Raw genomic sequence first — 13,657 nt, forward strand, 5'->3', positions numbered from 1 at the left:
ACGTTAAAGGAGATTGTGTACTTTTAAGTTGATTTTTTTTTAAAGGAAGCCATGTAATTATGAATTAGAAAAATGTGAAAGTACAAAAAGTTGACTTCTCAGCCTAGAGAATTGAAAGATGAGGGACTGTTACCAGAGGAGGACAGACTCTTATATTCTGGTTCCTAACCAGCTCTTCTTCTCTGTGACCTCAGGAAAGTCTTCTCTATGCCTTAATTTTTTAAGGCATAGAGATAAAATGGCATAAAAATACTGATCCATTATTTGTTATCTGTAATTCTGAAACTCAAAGAGCTCTAAAAACCAACTTGGTTCCGTTTTAATTTCATAAGTTTGTGCTAAACTCATTTGGTGTTGAAATCCAGCCTGAATTTGAGGCTCTTATAGTCATTTCCCAGATGATATATATATTCATGAATTTTACAGAAATGTTTAGATTTGGTTATGGGACACTGCCCTAAATCCTGCTGGAGCTGTTTACAGTATTTGCTTTACTCCCTTTCTAAAATCTAAATGACTATGGATTCTGAAACATCTAGCCCCAGGGTTTTCAGATAAGAGATCATATACCTATAACATCTTCCTTATAGGGTTATGTGAGGATTGTATTTTTTACAAAATAATTCAGAAAATGGAGAAGCTGTTATTATTTATCATTATTTAAATTAGATTCTCTCCTCCCATCCCTGAGGACAAGTGAGGATTAAGACCTGATGGGGCCTAAATTTATTCTTTGTAAAGTTTGAGTTATAGTATATTAATTATGAAAGCAGAATGTTTCTCTTAACTTTCCTCTTCTGAACACATACCATTCTTTTTTTTTTCAATCTTTAAATACTTGGATGGATGCTTATTCATCAGGTGTTAGCTGACAGACTTACTTTTCAGTCATCTTTCCTATGGTGCATCTTATGAAACTCATGGTTAGATTAAAAATAAAAATATATCTTATTTTTTGGAGTTATCAATAAAAGTGAGTTTTTAACATGTCCTAAGACAATTTCTTTTTTTAAAAGTCATTGGTTTAAAACACTAGAGCAAAAATAACTATCTAGATTTCAATCAGTGCTTCCCAATCAGGATTTTATTTTTGTGATTGATTTTTGGGCATACTTCCCATTTCTTCAAGTCATCTAAAACCCTTTTGCTGCATTTAATCCTTGATCTGCTGGTGTGGGGAACTGATTATGCAATACAGTACTAATATTAGGAAGATTTTAGCTGAAAATTGTATATAGTGAAGTACTTGGGATATAAAAATGATTATTAAAATACATTTTATATTTCAAAAGGAAGAGAAAAGCACCTACTTTTAAATGTGTTCTTTGGTAGGATATTTGCCTTTAGTCAGAGTATATAACCAAATGGCCACTTCCAGATGTTTCATTCTCTTAGAAGATGAGTGTGGCAGCTTGGGGATGTTTTTGCTTTCTAGTTTTCTATCAGGTTGACTTTGGGTAAAATATCCTCATATTCTTCCAGACATTTCATCTTTAAAAAACAAAATTCCCAAAACCCTAATCCCTGCAAGTCTCTTTAGATATTGTAAGGACAGGATTTATTATAATCTGTCTAATATCACTCAATTCATGTGAATATTGTTTTTCCACTTAGTTTCTAGTACTTTATAAAGCCGCTCATGGTATTAACCACTTAACTCCCCTTGAGACCCAATTTCTTCATCCCAATGAAATGAAATAATGTTATCAATGTGTTTTGAAAAATGTGAAATCTTTTGTAAATATTGGGTTTATTTCAAGTAGGAAAAAAGTATTAGTTGGATTAATGAATATAACTCTATTAAGATTGCTCGCTGTCATTTTTGTAGTAGCCAATGGTAAACATGTAGCTATAAAGGCTTCAAAAGATGGACATAATTTCCTTGATTTGGGATGTAACATTATTTCCTGTTGATTCTTTCCTTCCTCCACCATCGGCCCATCTCTATGCAGTATTCCACTGAACTGAAGAAACTCTACTGCCAAATTGCCAAGACATGCCCCATCCAGATCAAGGTGATGACCCCACCTCCTCAGGGTGCTGTCATCCGTGCCATGCCTGTCTACAAGAAAGCTGAGCATGTCACCGAGGTGGTGAAACGATGCCCCAACCATGAGCTGAGCCGTGAATTCAATGAGGGTAAGGAGGAGAGGATCCTGTGGCTGTTCAACTAAGCTCCTTGAAAATAGAGGTTCTACAAAGATTTGTTTGGAGTCCATTTACCTGGTTCCACCCTCTGCAATCTGATGGCAGCTCAGTCTATCTTTTTTGGTTGGCTGAGTGCCTGAGAGTAATGATCAATATACTTGTGCCTTTCACAATGACTTAATAATGCTTGAACTATTTAATTTAATATTAGTAATTAGTGGATAACCTGGACTTGTCTCTCTACTCCCTATTGCTAATTTTTTTTTCTTTTTTAATGAGAAGGTGTAAGAAGAACAATGTGGCATTTAGTCATTTGTTCTGCTCTGCCCAGGCAAGGTAATCTAGCTTTAGTGCCTACCCAGAGATGGTCAAGGCTGACCAATTGAGAGTTGGAAGGGTAAGAGGAAGGAGCATAAGAAGTGATCAACATGAAGAAACAGAATACAAAAGTAGGAAAAAAGAAAAATGAATGAAGACAAATAATGGGCAAGAGAAGTAAATAGAAATATGCAAGATAAGCTAGGGAGGGGGATAGTGGAGTGAAGGACCGGGTGTCAGGGAGCAGGTATATTGGGGCCACCTTTAGGATCTGTATCCATGCCCATGATATGAGCCACAAACCAACAATTGCTTTACAGAAGAGCTCACTGTTTCCTAGGGTTCCCTGATATTTGATATTCTAAGGTTTTGTGAAGAGAGTCTAAGTAAAGTACACAGAAAAGTGGAAAGAAAGGATAGAAGAATGTACATAGATTCATCAGAGTGATGAGGGTGCAGGATGGGTAGACAATTTATGTAGAAAATGTATTTAAAATGGAAAGATTGGTTGGTAGCTAGAATGTGTGAATGTAGAGAATATAAGGGATGGTACAGAAAAAGTGGTGGAGAAAAAAAAAGAGTGAATAGAAATTTCAGGTAAGAAAATAAAGTTTAAGTCCTCCCACCTTAATACAATTAAGTTTTACACATTGATTTCTAGTCCTTTTCTACATGACCTCCTTATCCATCCATACCTTTGCATCTTGCTTTTCACTTAACAATACACCATAAAGATTATTTCTTATAGCTAAGTTTTATTATAGTTTTTTATAACTGCCCTTGATCCATCAAGATGACTTAACTGTTTTTTCCCCCAATGTTTGACATAATAGTTGTGTTTACTTTTGCAATAATAGATGATGTTTCAGAGGGCATCTTGATTCACTTAACTTTTCACTGTTATTAAATACTAGAGGCCCCATGCACGAAATTTGTGCAGGAGTAGGCCTTCCTTCTCCTGGCTGCCTGCACCAGCTTCCCTCTGGCACCCGGGACCCGGGCTTCCTTCTAGCCACTGGCAAGCATCCAGGACCCGGGTTTCCTTCGCAGCCCTGGCTTCGTCTGGAAGGACATCTGGAAGGTCGTTTGGAAGGGCATCCAGAAGGATGTCTGGTCTAATTAGCATATTACACTTTTATTATTATTATAGATCAGTTTTTGTGGAACAAAAATACATGGTCAAAGGTTAAGAACACCTTTATGATTCCCAATTCTTCAATCAGCTTCTTTCTTTTGGAGCCCTTGTCCAATATCATGATTTTGTGAAACTTTGCCTACACTCTTTAAAAAATTTGCTTTCCCTTTCTTATTCTCCAACCTTGGGTTCTTTCAGCACAACAAAACCAGTAAGTTTCTCATCTTTATGACCAAAGCAAGGTCTAAAATTGGAGACTTTATGATGGAGAAAAGAATAGTCAAAGGGAAAGTGATGTCCTTGCCATCTGTTGCCTTTTTAGGTTTTTTTTTTTTTCTTTTCTGCTCAATTTTTGAATACTATTTCTCAAGCTTTTTTAAAAAATTAAATGTATTGGGGGACATTGGTTAATAGGAGAATATAGGTTTCAGGTGTGGATCTATATGTTGCATGATCTTTATATTTCACCGAGTGCTTATTTTTTTAATTAACTTATTTCTTTTTCTTCTATTTCCCATTAACTAGCAAAATCTTCTCTAGTCAGAGATGTATTCATAGAGTTCTCTAAAATCTTGATTTATTAACCTTAAGCACTGAAAACATAGGATTGTTCTCTTAAATACATTTGAGTCTTCCAGTCCTTCCTTTCACCATAAAGGTTGTGACACCTTCATGTGTTAGATATCTGGCAACAGGATCTTTTCCCTTTTTTTAAGGATATATATTTCCTCTATTAAACCCTTTCTTTGGCAACCAATATCCTGTCTGTGTTGTTTCATTTTGTTTTCTTTGAGGATGAAGAGCTAACTATTTTGTCTTTCTCTGTTCTGCAGGACAGATTGCCCCTCCTAGTCATTTGATTCGAGTGGAAGGGAACAGCCACGCCCAATATGTAGAAGACCCCATCACAGGCAGACAGAGTGTGCTGGTACCTTATGAGCCACCCCAGGTAAAAAGATAAGGACTGGGCTAAGTTGGGAGCTGATTTAATTCAGTGATAGAAGGTGTTTTGCATACCTGTTTATATCTTAGTCCTTGTTACCACATATGTAACCTGTTTAATCTCTTCTCTTCTTCGTTCTCTACACACTGCTCCTATACCTCCTTCAAAACTCGTAAATTTGCACTAAATTAGCTTGATAATATGTCTCTGTGCCCATGCTTCCATCTTAATGGTTCATAATAATTGAATTTGCTTATTGGGTTAAAGCACGACCTTATCTTATCCAAATAATTTAACTGGCAATTGAGGTGGTAGTGAATGTGCAGCAATACTGGATACAAGGATTCTTACACTGCACATGGGGGACCTCGAGAGCACTGTCTTAGCTGAAGGTGGAATGAATAGGTGGCAGATTAGAAACGCAGAACCCTGGCAGAGGGAGATGAGGGTGTTGGTTGCTGCTTGCTGTGTGAACCTTTAACTGTAATTCTTCCTCTCTGGACTTCAGCTGCCTCATCTATAAATGAGCACTTTGGACTAGATCCGTGGTCGGCAAACTGCGGCTTGCGAGCCACATGCGGCTCTTTGGCCCCTTGAGTGTGGCTCTTCCTAAACCTTAGGAGTACCCTAATTAAGTTAATAACAATGTACCTACCTATATAGTTTACTTTTAAAAAATTTGGCTCTCAAAAGAAATTTCAATCGTTGTACTGTTGATATTTGGCTCTGTTGAATAATGAGTTTTCCGACCACTGGACTAGATGATTTAATGCTGAGGACCTTTTAAGCTCCAGAGTATTATTTATGGGAATATTTTCTCAAATCTATGTATTCTGTTTATCCACATAGGGAATATACCCCTGATCATAGTTGCTACTCTTGGTGATGTTTTCAGCTTTCCCTTTGCCGTGATATTCATATATGAGATGAACCCAGTTTAAATCAGGTGATATATATCAGCTTGCAAATGAATTGGATCAAAGATGATTGTTTTTTTAAGGCCTGTCTCCCCCCATGTAGTGTCCAATGTTGCAAACATTAGCTTTCAGCTTACCAAGAGGCAAGCCAAAGGGGAACGACAAAGGGTTTTATTCCTAGAAAAATAAGCATCATCACCTCATCAGAAATGAAGTTGTTTAAATAGAGGGAAGAGCTGAGGAGCATGAACATTTGATCAAATTATTGTTAACAGACTCTTTTTCCCCTGTGTTCAGGTTGGCACTGAATTCACGACAGTCTTGTACAATTTCATGTGTAACAGCAGTTGTGTTGGAGGGATGAACCGCCGTCCAATTTTAATCATTGTTACTCTGGAAACCAGAGAGTAAGTGGCATATGCAGAATTGCCATCCTGCAGAAACCATGGGCAGAGGGCAAAGTGAAACTGTGTTTGCTTTATCATTACTAGTGCATGTACAGCAGAGCACCACCCTTGATTTTATCCTTTGTGCTTTAAATCCTTGCTGCAAATACTTACATAAAAGATCTAAGAAAGTGGAGACAAAGCAGGGTGGGTAAACACAGAGGGGAAGAAAGAGGGAAGGCATGCAAGTCGCTTCATACCTGAATTCTTGACATTTAGCTGGAATGGTTTCTGATTAGACAGTGTTTGTTTTCATGTGGCCCCCGAGGCATTTAACAATTTCTTTGAGTAAGTCTGTGCTGCCTCGGGGAATTTTATCCAGAGACATCCACGGGCTTAATTCAAGCTTCCTTCAAAATATGTAGCTAAATACAGCTGTTCAGCTAATGGCTTGGAGGTTCTTTGCAGAACAAATGGAATGTTATTTACTAATATCACTGGTGGCATGTAAGCACTTTTGTGTTCTGCCAAGTGCTTTGGGGTGCACCCTCCGAACAGCCATGACTGGCAGGTGGTGATAGTGGTGATGACCAGCAATGGAAATGGGAGAACTCTAGGGAACGTTTACAATTCTTTCACTTTGACCCTTTGCTTCTCTCTTCTCTAATTCCTAGTGGGCAAGTCCTGGGCCGACGTTGCTTTGAGGCCCGGATCTGTGCTTGCCCAGGGAGAGACAGGAAGGCTGATGAAGACAGCATCAGAAAGCAGCAGGTCTCGGACAGCACAAAGAACGGTGATGGTACGAAGCGCCGTAAGTAGCTGTAGTGGCCAAATGGAGGAGGGTTAAGTCCTATCCAGATAGAGGAGCTGGGGCATGATAGTTGAGAAGCAGTATAATAGGACCAAAGGTCTCCAGAGGCAAAAGTGACTGGAGGCCCCAGAGCCAGTGGATCGAGGTGTTCAAATGGACCTGAGGTGTGCACTCCAGCTTGACAAAAACAAATAGTGACTGTTAGGATTCCTTAGTCCAGCAATCCCCAAACGTGGCTCCCAGACCAGTAACATCAGCATCATCAGGAAACTGGGGAGAAATACAAGTTTTTAGTTCCCAGATGTGCTGAATCGGGAACTCTGGGAGGGAGGCCCAGCAATCTGTGTTTTTAGTAAGAGCTCTAGGTGATTCTAATGCTCACTGAAGTTTGAGAATCTGTATTTTAGCCTACTGGTATCTTTCTGACTACCAATCTTTCTGTTACTGAGCATGAGGGCTGAAAATACATCTGCCAACCTCATGAGTCTATGAGGACAGTGAGATTTTAGAACACACTTTGTTAAGCACCATCTGGAGAAGATACAGGTCTGGTTTTCACTGAGTCTTCAAATTGAGGCCTCCATCACCTTATCAGGAGTGAGGCTAATGATTCGGTTCAATTGTTTTATTAATCAGAAAAATCTGTTTCATAAATGAAACCCACAATGAAAAATAGATGGAAGTAGAGGGGCTCTAGGTGAAAGGAACAGAAGCTGGGGGTGGTCTGGGGTCCCGTGCTCTACTCGCAGCCACCCCTGAGGTACACCCCACAGAGGCCTAGCCCTCCAGCTAACCAAAAGTGAAAACCACAGATCCACAGTGCCTCTAACTTGTGAGATTTGATTCTAGAAGGCATCTCACATAAGTCTGCTATCACACTACAAGTATTTTAAAGTATGCCACACTGTAAGTTATTTCATGTGACACTCTTTTAATTTTATTACTGATTAGTGTCCAGAAGAAATGGAAAGTACACTGTATTTTACAGGAGAATCATAGCACGTTATGACAGCTAGTCACCATCAACATCTAACTGTGCAGTATGATTTGCCCTTCCTGCTAGGCTCTTCCTCTCTCTGATTATTCCTCAAAAGTCTGTCTCCTCTCCCTCTCTCTCTCTCTCTCTCTCTCTCTCTCTCTCTCTCTCTCTCTCTCTTTCTATATATATATGAATGATATAAATTATATATAATTTTTTTAAATATATTAATATAATATAAATAGAATTCTATTTCCACCTTAATTTTGCTCTTCAGTCTGCCTGGTGGTCTAATTCCTATATTCTTTCCTGAGCACCTCAATTGCCTACAAATTAATGAATATCAGTAAGAATGCATTATGTGAACTTTGGTAGAAGGATCATCTCTATATCCTGAATCCTGAATGTAGTTTTTAATTTTGGAAACCAGAGGGATTCATGAGCTTAATTCACTCATTTTACTGAAGAGAAAACTGAGGTCCTGGAAAATGAGAGCACTCGTCGGAAGTTATGTGATTTATGTATGAACATGGGAGGGATGAGCACACAGGCTGAAGACATTTGCAATACAACCTCTACAACATGCATTTACCACCTTGGAAATCAATGACCTGAAAAGTAAAACACAAAACCAATTTATCTTCCTTTCTTTAACAGCTATTCAGACACAGACCAGTAAGATAGGGATTCCTGCAGAATGACTTAAGCCACAGGCCATTTCCCAGCTTCCCAAAACCCTGCCTTTCACTTGTTCTGCCTCACTTACCCCCACCTCATTATTGTTAGGTTTGCACTTAATATAAAAGCAATCATCACAATTAAGTGGATGCTTAGAACTAGAAACTCTAATCTCACACGTGTTGCTGGTGCTATTGTCTGTTTAGTAAATGTATTATTGCTTCAGAAATGTTCCCAGGATGAAGCTTGCATTTCTTTTTCACCAGCTTTTCGTCAGAACACACATGGCATCCAGATGACATCTATCAAGAAACGAAGATCCCCTGATGATGAACTGTTATACCTACCAGTGAGTTTAGTCTCCCTTGGGTATTCATGATTATTTCATTTTCACCTTCTTTGAATATGCTTTTGCTTAATGTGCAGATATTCTGATTATCTGTCATAATGAGAAAGGGGTAATGGAGACAAGTGAGATAAAACAAAGAAATTATATATATAATCTCAGGAAATAATCCCTTCTGTCCATAGTTTTTGGAATATATTCTGTGGGCTCCTCTACTTACTACTCACCCAATCAAAGCTACACTCCTAATAAAATTTTTCTTACCAAAATATTTAAAATCAATTTGTACTTCATTATTTAAGAACTAGAGGCCCAATGCTCGAAATTCATGCAAGAGTAGGCCTTCCTTCCCCTGACTGCTAGCACTGGCTTCCCTCTGGCACCCTGGACCTGGGCTGGCTTCCCTCCAGCCCCCCACCAACACCAAGACTTGGGCTTCATTCCAGCCCCAGCTTCATCCGGAAGGACGTCCAGAATGATGTCTGGAAGGACTTCCACTCTAATTAGTATATTACCCTTTTATTAATATAGATGACAAGATTATCCTAACAGCATAACAACCAATTTAGCACTAAAATTTCATCAGAAGGAGTTCACAAAATCTATCATGCAACATTCATAGAGAAATGACTGTGATTTCTTTTTTTTAATGTATTTTATTGATTTTTTACAGAGAGGAAGGGAGAGGGATAGAGAGTTAGAAACATCAAGGAGAGAGAAACATCGACCAGCTGCCTCCTGCACACCTCCTACTGGGGATGTGCCCGCAACCAAGGTACATGCCCTTTACCGGAACCGAACCTGGGACCTTTCAGTCCGCAGGCCGACGCTCTATCCACTGAGTCAAACCAGTTTGGCGACTGTGATTTCTTCTAGGGGGTACTATAAAGAAAGCCAAGCAGAACAGAATCCTCAGTTATCTGTGAATGACCAGAAGACTCAGCCCAATCACTGTCTAAGAGCACTGTTCATTCCTACAAGTAACCATTAGTCCTCTCAACATGCCTAAGGTGCCCTGTTTTAGTCTATGGTTGCCTTTTGTTGAAATCTTATTCCCTTAGAACTTTGCCAGCTAGACTGGCAGCAAAGTTTTGGTAACCAGTATAGCCCTTGATGCCATCTAAAGTGACATGAAACAAAGGTAAACAAGGCCAGGTTTGACTGGGAGCTGCCATCCTGGGTTGGAAGCTAAAGCAACTCAACAGGTTTGGGGATGCCATACCTGTTCCCTACCTTCTTTGGGCCTTGCCCATCAGGGAAATAGACTTCTTGCTGGTAGCACAATCAGACAGTGAGTTAGCTAAGATTCTGTGTCATGTTTCTCAGGCTACATATACAATCTGACCTGTGAACTTTAAGTTAAACATTATCCTGATATACTAAATACAGTCATCCCGCCCCTCAACTAAGGATACCAAAATCCACAGATTCTCATCTCTCTTATGTAAAATGGCAATGCATAGCGTCTGCCTTCCACATCCAGGTTTTCCCAACCACAGGTCAAAAATACTCCTTTCCATTAGCAGTGGTTCTCAACCTTCCTAATGCCACGGCCCTTTAATACAGTTCCTCATGTTGTGGTGACCCCCAATTTCATTGTTACAAATTGAACACAATTAAAGAATAGTGATTAATCACAAAAACAATATGTAATTATATATGTGTTTTCCAATGGTCTTAGGCGACCCCTGTGAAAGGGTTGTTCCACCCCCAAAGGGGTCATGACCCACAGGTTGAGAACCGCTGCATTAGAGGTTGGTTGAACCCATGGATATGAAACCCAGGAATATAGAGGGCTGACTGTATATTTATTGAAAAAATAATCTGTGTATAAGTAGATGACTCACACAGTTCAAACCCATGTTGTTCAACAGTGAACTGTAAACCAAAAAAAAACTAGTATGTTTTTAGCTGCTGACATAGGAATCACTTGAAAAGCTCTTTTTAAATGAAATTTCAGTTGTGAAGGAACCATTGCTCCCAGGAGAAATACAGAGTCAGGTTTCTGTGAGACTCTGGTCATAGCACTTTTAGCAACTGATCAATATGTAACCCTGTTTTTTGCATGTTTCTGTTAATATACACTGTTGACTCGTTAACATTGAATTCCCAGCCGATATCACTGTAATCATGCTGAAACAAAACTTATCTAACCTGTATTTTCACATCACAGCCTTCTTATACTCGAAACACTAGACAACACTTTAGCACTATACTCGGCAAATTCACCACCAAAACAGCAAATTCAAAAAAAAAAAATGTGGAAAAATGTGGCACTAAATAGACCCCAGAAAGGATAGTTGTTCACAGCATGAGCACTGAAACCAAGAGTCAGAGCCTTGCCTGTTCAAACTCAGCTGGAACACGCATGGGCACTTAAAGTTTTTGTCACTCTGCTTATGGCTGCAATTAACTGCTAAATGCTGAGGAATATTGATTTTCATGTTATAAATGCTTGCAAGTAAGAGAAATCATCAACACAGACTCCATGAAAAATGGGGATTGACTATCCCGATGGTTCTAGAGTTCTTCATTTTTCCTTTTCTCCTTCTTCCTGTTCACCTAGGTGAGGGGCCGTGAGACATACGAAATGCTGCTGAAAATCAAGGAATCGCTGGAACTCATGCAGTACCTTCCCCAGCACACGATTGAAACATACAGGCAGCAGCAGCAGCAGCAGCACCAGCATTTACTTCAAAAACAGTGAGTGTGTCCATGTGTCATTTTAGAAGGCATTAACAAGAGTGACTATCACATTAACATGATCAGTGGGTGATGCAGAAGATGAGGTTGTGAGACAGCAGGACATGATAGGATTCAATGAGTTAGTGTGGGGTACTAGTTTCAGCAATTTTCTATGCTTCTTATCATAAGCTTCCCTTTGAGAAGTTCCACCTATATTCTGAATTGAATTTAAATTATTTCAATTGAGTTACAAAGAAACTCATACTAACAGAGTTAATTCTCTTCTCTCTATCCCTATCCAAACACATCTGTCAATATAAGAATCTTGACTATGCACAATATTTGAGCAATAATGTGTATATTTAAAAACATGTAATCTTCCCGCACCCCAGTGAGTTATCTTGTACCTCTCCTGGGATGCACACAGCCCACATTTGGGAAAACCATCATAGAGTAGGGATAGCACATAGGTTTTACCGTAAGTGGCTTCCTTGAGTGCTGTGTTGGGAAGAGTTCTGAAACCCAGTGCATGTTCCTTGGGAAAATGTCTACATGCAGAAGAACAAAGTCACATCATATTGCCATGTTTTAGTATCCCTGTTCTAGGTTACCTTCCAGCAATATATTATTGCATAAATTGGGCCAGTTTTGAATCCATATATACATACATATACATACATATATATACACATGTATATGTGTGTGCGTGTGTATATATGAATTTTTACCTTGACTCTTGGACCTTTGATGATGATAATTGTTTTATGACTAACAAGAACAGAATAGCTCTTATAAAAGGAAGGGAATCAGGACTTTGCTTATACTTAGCCCTCTGTGGTTAAAAATAATTACTTGTTAGCTTAATTAAGATACTGTGTCTGTACTGGAAGTATTGCCAGAGTCTCTGTAGATACATATGTAAAATATATACATTTTGGCCCATTTGAGTAATTCAAACATTTGACTCTTACTCTTCAGGAAAAAAGAAATGAAGCCAAAATAATCTTGCCAAAGGCAAATATTATCTTCTACAGTAGAAATGTACATGAACAATATATAATATTTTTTCTGATATATTATTAGCTAGCCATAGAGAGATAGCTATGGAAAGCAGAATCAGGAGGGTTTGCTATTCTTTTTAATCAACATAATTGCCGTTGATGATGTTGGACTGCTCCTCCCATAGTCAGGAGGCATCCTCTAAGCCTTGTTGGCTGTGGGGCTTGGGGTTGGCAGTGGAAGAATAGAAAGATGTGCTCTTTCTTTAAAGGAATTTAGGCTCTGGAATGTTTAAGAAACTTTTTGCCTGGAAGGAGCTCACCATTTGCTTGTAGTTTGAGAGTTTTGCAAATCATAATTCCAAGGTTTTAAATAAGGCTGAACAGAAAGGCTAATCACGGGGTTTCTTGAGGACACAGAGTATTCCAAAGGAGAATTAGAACACAAAGTTGCAGACAAAATTCCCATCACCAATCCAATAGATTCTTTAGGATATATGTTAACAAATGCAATTTCTTATAAAATCATTCAACAGGGATGAAAGAAGCAGACCTGTAACATCCTTTATAAATCTAGAGGGAATAAGAGCCTTCCCATGTCATATCATGGTATTAAGAAACTCTCCCAAATCACCTCCAGTTCAATCTGGACAGTGAAAATAACTGCAGAATGACACAGTAGCATATCATGCTGACCTAGTTGCTCTACGATTCTCTTTTTGGTCTTTTCTATAGTTAACAGGAAGAGAATTGTCAGGCCAAATTGATACCTATTAAATGGTGTGGTTGAAGAGATCTGACCATCTAGCTCAGAGTTGGCAATTTTTTTTTCTATAATGCACCAATAGTAAATACTGTAGCCTCTCTGGTCTATATGAATTTTTCCACCTTTAAAAAATGTAAAATACATTCTTTTCTCCTGGGCCAGATTTGGCCCATTCATTGTGTTTTACAGGCCTTGTTCTAAATGAGTGCCTCTTCCTTCTTGAGGCTCAGATGTTTTAATAGGAATATTTTGAAGCTAATATATGTATTCTGAAGTAGAAGGTATTAAAAGGTTTTAGGAAATTTTAAAGTGACTTTTAAGGTAACATTTCAATATCTAACAAAATGGCAGCCTTTATCAGAGATTTCTTTTGTCCCAGAAAGTTAGGCACACCCATCCAGACTCAAAATAATGCAACCCCATTATCAACTAAGACTGGAATAGTTGACTTGATTCATGTAGCAAACTATCAGCGAAGATCTGTTGCATGATAGCATTAAGAATGGACATGAGAAAGATGGGGTTTCTGCCTTCCCATAGCTTTACA

The 13,657-nt window shown here is 38.7% G+C and overlaps 1 protein-coding gene across 5 annotated transcripts in view; it reads left to right on the forward strand.

Annotated features, from left to right (window-relative positions):
• The window catches only part of TP63 (tumor protein p63), a 96,748-nt gene that overhangs the window by 63,210 nt on the left and 19,881 nt on the right, over positions 1-13,657 (forward strand). For 4 of the 5 annotated variants that reach the window (XM_059687370.1, XM_059687373.1, XM_059687372.1 and 1 more), the window contains exons 3-8: positions 1,953-2,139; positions 4,435-4,550; positions 5,759-5,868; positions 6,522-6,658; positions 8,582-8,664; positions 11,228-11,364. In XM_059687370.1, coding sequence (XP_059543353.1) covers positions 1,953-2,139; positions 4,435-4,550; positions 5,759-5,868; positions 6,522-6,658; positions 8,582-8,664; positions 11,228-11,364 — 770 coding nt within the window. The remainder of the gene's footprint in view (positions 1-1,952; positions 2,140-4,434; positions 4,551-5,758; positions 5,869-6,521; positions 6,659-8,581; positions 8,665-11,227; positions 11,365-13,657) is intronic. The other variant, XM_059687371.1, reaches the window with a different exon arrangement.

This window comes from Myotis daubentonii, chromosome 3, assembly GCF_963259705.1.
Source record: "Myotis daubentonii chromosome 3, mMyoDau2.1, whole genome shotgun sequence".
Taxonomy (NCBI): domain Eukaryota; kingdom Metazoa; phylum Chordata; class Mammalia; order Chiroptera; family Vespertilionidae; genus Myotis; species Myotis daubentonii.